The sequence below is a fragment of the Mustelus asterias genome, chromosome 8, assembly GCF_964213995.1.
Source record: "Mustelus asterias chromosome 8, sMusAst1.hap1.1, whole genome shotgun sequence".
Taxonomy (NCBI): Eukaryota; Metazoa; Chordata; class Chondrichthyes; order Carcharhiniformes; family Triakidae; genus Mustelus; species Mustelus asterias.
The window spans coordinates 93,520,936-93,532,526 of record NC_135808.1 but is presented as its reverse complement, the minus strand read 5'-3'; the positions used below and the strand labels follow the sequence as shown (position 1 = coordinate 93,532,526).

General features: G+C 39.6%; 1 protein-coding gene and 1 long non-coding RNA gene across 13 annotated transcripts in view; one reads left to right on the top strand and one right to left on the bottom strand.

The window, feature by feature from the left end:
- nfia (nuclear factor I/A) overlaps window positions 1–5,179 on the bottom strand; it is a 460,777-nt gene extending 455,598 nt beyond the window's left edge. For 6 of the 12 annotated variants that reach the window (XM_078218520.1, XM_078218528.1, XM_078218525.1 and 3 more), the window contains exon 1: window positions 1,208–1,351. In XM_078218520.1, the coding sequence (XP_078074646.1) occupies window positions 1,208–1,234 (27 nt within the window). In that variant the 5' untranslated portion in view covers window positions 1,235–1,351. Of the gene's footprint in view, window positions 1–231; window positions 339–1,207; window positions 1,352–2,174; window positions 2,206–4,864 lie in introns of those variants that run through there. The other 6 variants (XM_078218523.1, XM_078218526.1, XM_078218530.1 and 3 more) reach the window with 5 other exon arrangements.
- Window positions 5,180–6,483: 1,304 nt separating this feature from the next.
- Window positions 6,484–11,591, top strand: part of LOC144497365 (uncharacterized) — a 38,791-nt gene continuing 33,683 nt past the window's right edge. The window contains exons 1-2 of the long non-coding RNA XR_013498537.1: window positions 6,484–6,643; window positions 10,430–10,603. This is a non-coding gene — a long non-coding RNA (uncharacterized LOC144497365). The remainder of the gene's footprint in view (window positions 6,644–10,429; window positions 10,604–11,591) is intronic.

Genomic DNA, 11,591 nt, shown 5'->3' with positions numbered 1-11,591 from the left:
TCCCACGAGATGTAGGGTGCAAAATAAAGAAGATTTCAAAGTGAAAGTCGCGATTCGGAAACTTGCAAGTGTGGAGGAGAAAGAAAGACGGGCGCACCAGCGGACAGCGCTTCCACGGGGAAAACCCTGTACACTTTTCAAAAAAAAACACTGCTGGAAGTAGCGACAATAAAACCACACCGAAAGATGGAAAGCTTTTTTGCGGGGGGGGGGTGACTAACAGAAACTTACCGAGAGGAATGACATTGCTGCGGGGAGTTAGGGAGAGGGAGGAGGAAAGGGGAGGGAATCACAATATTGAGGAACTGGGGAAAGGGAAGCCGATCCCATCCCAGACCACAACGCCCGCAACCCATCCGAGCGCACGACTGCCCAAAGTTCAAGCCTCTCGCCCTCCCAAGGAAAAGTGGAGTTAGTTGACGTGTGAACAGTCCACACCTGCTGGCGTGCAAATAAAACAAAAACGACACACAGACACAGCAGAGAGAGAAAAATAAATAAAAAATACCACCCTGCCTTCAAATCCCTGAAAACCAGTGTGGAAAAACCGCCAGCAAACCCAGCCCGGGGGGGGGGGGGGAGGAGGAGAGACACTCACACAGACAAACACACCGAAAGCATTGGGAAGGCGGTGTAATCTGGTGAGGAAGCAGCAGCGGAATTGTTATCCAAGATATTAAAATTAAACTTCCGCGCTGCGCTCGTGAGTAAACTCCGTGCCTTCAAGAGTCACAACAAAAGCGTGATTCCCCCCTCATCGCCTTTGCTTCCCTCCCACCCACAATACTGTAAAATAAGCAGCGATCGCCACACTTTGCTGCCCGCGAAAACTCTGAGGAACAAGCAGCCTCTTGTCTCCCAAACCCCCTCCCCAAAAAGAAAGCCCCTCTTGGAAAATGTGTGCTTTCTTTTTCTCCTACAGATCCAGATTTAAACAAAAATATTACGGTCTCTTCCAACCACCCCCCCCCCCCCCAAAACAAAAAAATAAATATTAATAACGTATCCGCCATTAGCCATGTGCCTTCAGTGGGGCAGATCGCTGAACCCAGACACTGATCTGAGGAGAGGCATTGGAGAGGGAGAGGTGGGAGGAGAGGAGGAGAGAGGGGGGGGGGGTAAAAAAAAGGAGAGAGGAAAAAAAGTTTAATAAAAAAGACCATGACGGGCTCTGAAGGGATACAAATGTTGCAGAAATGTATCCTACCTGGGTGAGACAGAGCGGAGAGTACATTATTGTGGCGGTGCTGGTGGTGGTGAGAGGAAAAGCCGGCTTTCACATTTCAGTCTCGAACTGAAGCCAGCTCGCTTCTCCATCCTGAACTTTAACCCCGCCTATAGTTAGTATATAGTCTACATCCCAACTCTCCGTGGCTCACTCTGACAGTCCAAGCGCTGTTTCTCTCACACACACACACAACACACACCTTCCCCACCCTCTTTATTATTATTTTTTTCTCTTGAACCTCTCTCTCAAGCCCTGCTTTCTACCGCTGCGATCTCTAGTCTGGATAATGTGAGGGAGAATATATGAGGGGAAAAGTCAACACTTTGCCGGGCTGTCAGTGAAGCGAAGCCCGCGCTCACTCACTCACTCTCTCTCTTTTTGTTTCTCCTTTTCCCCCCGCGATGTTGGACTACTCCCTCCCCTCACACCCACAGCCGGCCCTCCCCGCAGCAGCTCTCACAGCCAAGCCGGCCCGAAGCTGGATCGAGCCCTCCTTTGCCTTCCCTCACACACACACACACTCTCTCTCTCTCTCTCTCTGCGTCAATACACCAATGCAGCAGCAGCAGCAAGCAAGCGAGAGGGGAAAAAAAAAGTCTGGCTGGAAGCGGCGCCTCAAAATGTGGATGCCCACACTCAAAAAAAAACTTGGACTTGAACGTGAGAAAGAGCCCAGTGTCTCTCATCGCCCTTTCACCAAAAGAAAATCAGTCACCACCAATGTTGCTTCCCAACCCCCTCCCCGCAAAAAAGTTAAAGTCAGTTTGTGGTATGAATTATGAAGTGTTTTCCTGCCTTCGAGCAAAATTATGTTTCCCCTGCACCAAAAGTTAGTTGGGAATTTGGGATTTTTTTTTCTCTTATTGGGTCCGTATTTTTTATAAAACTGTGAGGATTTGTGTCTTTGGCGCCTTTTTTTTAACAACAGTAAATTGCAATACATAACTAAGGATCATGTGGCTGTGTATTTGGGCTTTTTCTTCCCCCCTTCTCATCGCGTCACCTAGACCGAATGTCACGTCCACGACTCCTCCGCCCGCCCGCCTGCTGCTCATTGTTTGACATTCTCTCTGCCTGCGCTAGTGACCCAGATGTAACACACTGAATGGTGAAGGATCGGCCGGCCAACGCGCATGCACCTTTCCTGCAACGCACCCTGGGCCTTGTAGTCTTTGGCCCCCTCCTGTCCACTGCGCAACTTCACCTAACAGCAGTAAATGAGGTAGTGGCTGGCTGGTCACACAATTTGGAGCAAGCGGCGCACACTGGTGTCACACCTTGAGAGATTTTCTATTCACGTGCATATTCAAATATCTCTAGAGAAATATGCATGTTTTGTGAAATGTTCTCCCCCCCCCCCCCTCTCCATGCACTGGTCACATAAACAATAAATACTCAAAAAGTATTGGATTTGGGGGCCGTGGCACTTGATGGAATGTCACGTCTAGAATGTGAGTTGGAATGAATGCAGCCCTCTCGAGCTGAAAAATCACAACTCGAAAGCAGGATGGGAAGACAAGAGGAATGAAAACATATGGCACAAAGTTAGGAGCTCTTCACAATACTGCACAAAATATTCCAACATGTTGCAACCATAACCAGACTTGTTATCTCTTAAGACTTTTCACTGCGTCAGCAACTTAGCAATAACTTGAAAACACAGAAAGGGCACTTCTCATTGTTCAACTGTCCCTAAATTTAAAACTACATACACATCTCCTCGTTGTCCGAGGGTTTAAGGCATCTGATTTAGTTTATCCCAGCTAGTTGTGGCATAGCACCATTATATTTTATTGTCCAATACTGCTCTCAGCAGGTAAGTTAATTTTATAGTGAGGTTCCAAGATTCTCCATTCAGAAGTCATTTTTGAATTTGGCAGGCCAATACGGGTACTGTATCTTCAGAGAGTCTGGTTAAGGTGCCAACACCCAATTATAAAAATCTATTCTAGTGATACTTATCAATATAATACTCAGCCTATATATTATGAACTGAAAAATACTATGTTCCTAGAATGTTAAGAATATAACGTGAGACATAGTTTGAGATGGTGAGCAGAATGGAATGTGGCCGCTCTACAACAACGGAGAAAGCGGCGTATGCAAAGTGCTTCATTTCAGTGAAGGCATGCCCCTTCCCTTACAAAGAGAATGTCATAATATACCTCATATATGTACGCTTGTTTAGTCAATAACATATACACAAGTCAATGTAAAATAGATGCATCATTCTTTCACACTATAGATTACTAAGTGCACCAAGGAGGAATCATTCTGAGGGCTACATTTTCCCATTCTTGAGTTCACATGCTACAGAAATCCCTATGGCTATTGTCGCATAATTGATCGTCATAACTCATTCAGAACCTTATAAAATCGATTTATCTAAACCAAAAAAAACAACATTGCAGCAGCAGTTCTCGTCCAATTTCAAAGGTTTCCACTGCCCCCATTCTGACAGAACTTTCCCTCCTGACAGGACCCTTCCTCCAAACGCAGAGGAAGATATCTACAGTCTTGTTGTGCTAGCCCTACAAATTACTAGTCTTTTAAAGTCTGGCATGTCAACACTTAATGTATGGGCAACATTCACGCGAGATTATTACTAGGGATACTGCCAAATAGTTTAATTGCATGCATATTATGTATAATTGCAAACGTTACATATAATTAAATGAAAATGTCAGCTTTTGTCAAAGTTCCATTACACGTCAAGAAACGTTTAAATAAATACACGATTCTTCGAAATCTATTCAGTATCTCCCGGGATTTAGATAATATCCAGACTTAAAAGAAACATTAGCATGGTTAGTGGTCTTACGAACACAGTGCAACTTATTTACTCCGTGGATAAACCTCACCTCATTTAGCACAATTACAATTATAAGACAGAAAAAACATAACTTTTGCAAGGATGAGCCCTATAAAGGCATTGGTGTGTTTTTGGTCACACAATGTATACTTGGAAACATATTGTAATATGTTTCATAAAAGTAGAAAATGGTATGCAGATAACATACAATCTACTGCTATTAATCCTTGGTAATACTCACTGATCCAGCTATACTGTACATATCTGAACTACAGTTCCCAAGATACCCTTCCAACAGTCTCCCATTCCACCTACATCCAATTTGACAACGGAAGCCTCGCCTTTCTACGCATTGATTGGCGCAATGCAGCGTTGAGGATATCAATGAAAGTTTCGATTGGTAGCAACTGCTGTCTATCATGTCGGGTCAAGTTCATGTCTTGAGTTCGCCTAACCGTTAGGAGAAAAGGGTTTTTTTTAAGAGACCGAGTCACACGTCTCGACAGAGCGAGCGCGCAACCTTATTTTTTTTTTGCCCTCTCTTGGATCAGGTAAGCGACGGAGGAAATTTGCCAAGCTCAGCGCTTTCCAAGCTCACAGCAGCAGCCCAGTCTTGGCGCAATAATTGACATATTCCACATGGACACAAACTGGAACAGGCGTGACTTTAAAAAAAAGACATCCTCTCATCAATTACCAGGCTGAAACATTTTTAAATATGCTTTAGATATAACATATCCCTGTTAAATCTTATTTTGCATTCAAGTTTAGAATATGTCTATTAAAATCATAATTTTAAAAAAAGTTCATTATGTATCACGTACCATTGCCATGTAAAGAGTACGTGAGAAACTTTAAATTGTTCAGACGTTTAGCTTCATTTGTTGTCGCCCCTTTTGTTGCTATTTTTTTTGGTTTTAATATATAAACTGGGAGCCGTTGCAAACCGGAAGCGAAACCATGCAAAAGCCGCTGCGAAAAAAAAAGTCGGCGAGAGATGCCGGAGGTTTTTTTGTTTGTTTCCAGAGAAGAAGCCCCTTTGAAAGCGTTCCAAGATTGCTCCCAGCTCCCTGGCTCTGTGCTGATGGCGAAAGAGCACTTTTGCGGAGCGCCCTGAGAAGTTGCAATCGATTTGCAGCCCTTACTGTTTATTTCCGCATCGGTATTTGCATAGAAACCACGCACGGAGGCACGTCCAACCAATCGGCTTCCAGAATCCCGGGAGACGTGAGTCGCGCGAGCGTCTGGCCTGGGATTCCATTCCCGGGCTCGCGTTCCATTCCAGCAGCGATACAGTCCGCACCGTCTGCAGCTTCTTTCATGTTATAGTACACACAGAAGACATTTGTAATCGGTTGTGATTTTTTTTCAATAGCAAGCGTAGGTAAGCAATTGTGAAAGACGATTGTTTTCTCTGTAAAGGGCAGGATTTGCGTGTACTCTATCCACAGTCATTTCCCTAGACCGTTTGGCAGATTTTATTTTTGCTCTCTTATTTAAGCTTACAGCAGAAACGGTCCACACTTGTACTAAACATATGCGTCAAGGAGTTGTTTAACTAGTGTATATTCTTGCAAATAAAAATAAGCAGCCTGCTAACCTTGGTGTGAGGCCAAGTAATAATACTGATTGCATGATTTATGCAGGAGCTTTTATTGATTTTTTTGAACCAAAACTCAAATGGCAACAGTTGCTGCAGAACAAGGAAATAAATCCCTATAACTTTATTTTTTACTCAAGAGAATTAAAGTTTTCTTAATTTGGAACAAACTGTTTTCTCTCTACTTTGGCCCGTTTTTATGTGTGAACACAGTTGCTTGAGAACATAATTATTCAACAACATTTTGACCTTGGTTGAGTGATCTATTAAATTATTCAATAAAGATCGTGTTTTCAAATAATGTTGTATCTATTTATATTAGCTAGCAAACACTCAACAGCCCGCTGCTTGTTATCTGAAACAGGCCTCCTGTTATCCATGTGAATATTCATAACGATACGTTTGTTTTTTATGAATACACCTGGTTTTGAATGTTTCTTGGTAAAAATCAGTAAAAATCAACGCTGTTTTAAAACTTTATATTATAGGTTAGATAAATTAGAAAAAAAACTTTTGATTTGGTGATCATTATATTTACATATATTTTAATAGTGCGATTGTACAACAACTTACTGCAATAGACACTGTCCTAACTTGTATTACAGGTTGTCATTTCTGTTCTGATTAAACCATTGATCAAAATCGTGGTAGTGCAGACTTATAAGTTCATTTTATGTGTTGTCACAACCTTGAGATTCTGTTTTCGTTAGACACAGTCATAGGTTTGCTCAGATAAGTATGAAAAGATAATTATACACAGTATTTCAAACCTTTTCGGGAATTCGCCTACTTATTTTGATCGTCATTTTCTTGTAAATATGCCACCCGCCTGGATGTATGTCTACAGATCATATGGCTATGTTGTTCGACCAATAAAATGCTCGCGCTTATGGTATAAGGCGTATGGGAAGCGAAGGCACCGTGCGACTGAACACATTTTCGGCCACGACGCAAGCAATAAATATGGAAATACACAGCCGCAAAAGGGCGCTCATGGACGTCTGTAAGATTTAAAACATTTTAACCATGGGCGTGCGAGCTTTTTGTAATTTACATTGTGTGTTCTAATATAAATGGAAACATTCAATATGTTTACATACACTGTTAGAATGTACAAATCATCGGCACCGAAATTAAACTTAATGTATTGCATTAGGCTGCAAATCAAGTAGTGTATCTATACATCCTGTACAACCCAGTTGCACCGAGCTGTAACCAAACTCAGTTGTGCACTGATTAAATCCAGTAAGGCACCAACTTTTTTTGCGTACCATATGGACATGCCACACAAAAAGTACAGACTAATGCAGTGTTATATTTGTCACAGTTGCTTTCATCGCTGCACTTGCTAAGTAGTCGCTGATAAACGTTATTGACTTTTCCATAGTTTTTTTTATTTACATTGTACAGCAGTTTGTCAAAAGTGTAAAAATGAAAGGTATACTTGTTTCCCCCTCTCGCCGGTTACAAGTTAATCCAGTCACAATTGCGGCACTCAGGAATACATTTGATCCGTTGTCTAGCGTCTTTTTAAAAAAGGTTTCCACTGCAGATACACTGCAGTCTCGGTCAACAACAGCAGCAGCCAGCCAGCCTGCAAGCACCCAGAGGAACTTCGGAAAATACAGTATATCGACCACCGTCATTATGCTGATTTATGAAGACCCGGCATTCAGGGATTTCGCTGCTCCTTATGTCAGCAGTGTCATATTAATCAGATATGTTTCTTTAAAAAAAACAAAAAATTCTGACGCCGAGGCGATTTCTGTGAATAAGGAAACTATTCGACTCTTAATAAACAAGGCAAGTGGAAAATAAAGTCTCAACAAAACTAGACGCTGCGACAGCACGTACAAAGCGAGCTGACGTTTACTAAAAGATCACAATGCAAAATCTGCCCGGGTATTAAAAAAAAACAAACACAGCATTGAATCATCCTAATGCACGGAATCAACATTTTTTCTCCCCCTAACACATGAATACATGTCACTTGCGGAAGTGTCCGTGTAAATTTGACGCTGGAGATATTGATCTGAAGACATTCCAGAACAGAGAGCGAAAAAGACAAAAGTCTTTTTGTCATTTTTTTTACCCCCGCAAAACCATCGTGCTAAGATCCCAGGTCTGGTGTTAACGCCGTGCAATATCACAACTAGAGGGCTCTAATAGCAACAACAAAAAAAAAGTGATTTAGTGATTTTGGAAAATGTTGCGAGAGTTACATGCCCTCCCCCAGTTACAATGGTGCACTCCACCGCGTCGCGAGTTTTTTTCCAGCCTTTATACTATTGCAGCGTTTTGCTTTCCTCGCGAAATATCGCCCCTAAAAGTAGAATCGTTGCTTTTCTGATGCAATGTTTGAAAATGGGGCGACAGTAAAACAAAGTTATTTATTGTGTCCTTCCTCCTTTTTCACTCTTTCGGCACCCATACGGAGGCGCATTCGGGAAATTTCTGACTAAAATGGAGTCGAGAGTTCAATAAACATTCACAAATTCCTATTCACTCGCATTTAGATTTTGAAATATATCATCTCAGTAATGAGTGAAATGAAGCTGTTTACAATCATAAGGTGATTTACTGACTCAAGTAAGGGGAATATATATACATATGAAAATTCTTTAAAGAAAGGGACTTGGCCACCAATGTTAACCAGCAAGTTCAATATTTTCACACTAGTTTGCAAATAAGAATTCGGCACCAGTTATCGACAAAACACAGAATTATTAAAGTTCAGCAATACGATATCAGAAGATCTTTTTTTAAAATCTGGCTCCAAAATAGGAATGCAATCTGCTAATAAAAGAGAAAATAAAACTTTTTCTTTCACTTTTAAGTTCAAGTCGCAGTTTATAAAGTTTTAAAGCTGCGTTTCGTGCAAAGACCCCACAGCTCTTATTTATCACTGCCTAATAATTGGCGATCTTGTATTTAAGACGGCGAATCGAGTATTTTAGACTCCGCTAGTTCGCTTGTTACCCAGCGCGAAATGTTGCGAATTCATTCGAACTTCCTCACATTCACGAATCAATCTATCTCACCGATCTGCAGCATCTGCATTATTTAAAGATGTTTTGTGGAGCGTTGTTTAGGCAGCTTCGCAGTTTCACCTGTTAATTTCACTTGTAATGTTACACATTTTAACTTTCACTGAACGAGTCAACAGCGCGTCATAAAAGTTTTAATCGCGGCTCGACTGCGATAACTGCCTGAAACATATTCTGCCATTATTTGTCACGTGCAAAATTGAACAGGTTCGATTTCAAAATGATATATTTCTATTGTATCCAAATTTGAGCCCAGATTACAGCTCAGGACTTTATTTGCTGCAGTCGAGCACCTGCGCCGTTATATCTCCTTAAAATAAATTATTTACGACAGGGGTTCTAACAATGTTTCAATTGCTTGCGCAATTTTACCGTTTGAAGAGTTGATACAGTTTCTTCTAAAAATGCCTCTAGTTCCTTCACTTTCGATATGGGTAATTAAAAATTGACATTTAAACAATTCAGTTCTTTCAAGGTGCCGGCAAATTGTGAAATTATTTTGTGTAAACAAAAAGTTAACCATTTCTGCACTCGCACCATTCCACGAAGGACTGCGATATCAGGATGTGCTATGAAGAAGCCAACTATCTTGTAATTTCTTTCTCCATTAGAAAATAGGCACCAATTTTACAAGGGAATCCTGGACTAAACGGAGGCCAAATATATCTGCATTATTATTTGCGGCTTTCGGAGCTGCCGAAACACGAAATGCATCATTTTAGTTTTGTTTTTACACGGGACAATTCTTAAAAATAAGGGAAAACGTGTTTTTGCTAATTATGTATCAAGTACAAAGAATTCAATTATAAATCATTCTCAAATTATACCTCAGATAGTCAGATTGGATTCCACTTATTTCATGCCTAACTTTAACATATGTGGTATTATTGACAATTCCAGCAACTAGTTCCCCAAAATGAAATATCTTCGTCTCTTTCAGGACAATGTAGCACTCGTAAAATTAACTAGTGATTCCCCTGTCAATACGGTGGGGTTTGTCAATGAGTTAAATACCACAATTAAATGTAAATTACATTTCAAAAAATCACCAGATTTATCTGACACAGTATATTCAACATTTTTAACACAGGGACAATATGATCGATTGGAAATATATTGCAAGTGAATGTTTCCCCTTTATTATTCTAATTTGGAAATTAATAATGTAGCAAATATAACAATCCAGAAAACAAGTTAAGTTATTGATCTATTTTTGCTAATTAAATATTAACGATATGAAACATACTTTAAATGAAACCAATAAGATATGTCCATTTTGTTTATATTTTATGGGGTGTGACAGTTTGAACATTGGATAATTAGATCTGAATTCATTATGTACACGATTACGTTGAATATTTTTCAAAACTAACTCATATTAAATCTGTAATGTCATCTACCATGACTTGTTTATTTAGAAAATTGATTAAGTAATCACTGCTCACCAGTAGCGATATATGATTACAGGGTAGATCGACATTGGCTATATTTACATCTGTTTCACAATGACTAATACTCGGAACTGGCATTATCACACTTTTATCGATAATACCTCCTTTTAATTTCGCTAGTAGTTAAAAAACCAAACTCACACGTTTAAAACTCTCGGTATAATTCGTGACTTGGTGTCCTATATGAATTCCAATATTTATTTATTTGACAGTTTACGCAATTTCTCCGTGTTACATGTTTGAAAGTCTTCATGAGAACAAAGTAATTTCTAGTTCTGTTTGTCTTTTCAGAATGAACTCGTGCTTAAAAAATAATAGTTTCAGAAATGGACTACGAAACGACGGTTGAATATTAATCACCCAATTCAAAATACGACCAAGTTGTCGTTACTTTTTTGTGTGTAACCAATCAAGAAGGCATTACATGACAACAGATAATATAAAAACAGAGGTATAGTTTAAAAGGTAATTAAGGTATTTATTCATATACAATACATGATGCGATATCGACTATAAGTATCAGGGACGCATAATATGCTGGATGAACGCATTTTAAATAAGCAAACATTATCCCAACATGATTATGCGGATTTACATAGTGTTCCAAAATTGGGATGAGCGACTGAAAAATCCTATCCAGGGCATGAATACTTTGAGGCCAGGTTCGTTATGACAAACTGGGAGATAATGAACAATTGAGAAATTATCTCAAAAAGTGCGATATCAAAAAGATTTAAGGTGTATGTTTTTGATTGTAAAACATACCCCTTTCAGAAATATGCAAAACATACTGTTTATTTGTTTATTCAGAAATATGTGTGAAATGAATTAGTTTATATAATCGCTATGAACAACTTGAAGGTTGCAGTTTCAGGACAAGACGCAACTTTGGAGCTTTTGGGAAAAGTTAGTGTTCAATATACACGCCCACATATATCATAACTTTGGCAAGTTTGTAATGATATTTCTAAAAGGTACGCAAAAAGGCAGGTCAAATATTACGATGCTCAAAGATGCTCGTTTTGTAAAAAGACACAGCAATATCTCATTGGTAGTCTAAAATGTGCAGCGTCGCACTCAATTCAAATATTTACTTAAAGTAAGTACTAATAATAATGGATACCGGAGTTAACCAGGAAATCAACAACTGAGTTGAAGTTTTTGATATTTGTTTGACTCATTATATTTTTCTAACACTATCAGAATGAAAATTAACTCCATTTGGACTACACATTTTAATTCACTGATTAAGAGGGATGAGAGGATTCTCCGGGCAATGTTTTGGTCCACAGTACTATTGGCATTGCATTTTTCATTACTGGCATTATTATTGATGAATTATTCATTATCCATTTTGGCGCCGATTCCTCTATTCATTTTCTCTATTTTCTTGGAACATGAATTATTAAAAATAAGACTATCAAATCGAACGTATTAATCTCTAAATCCATGT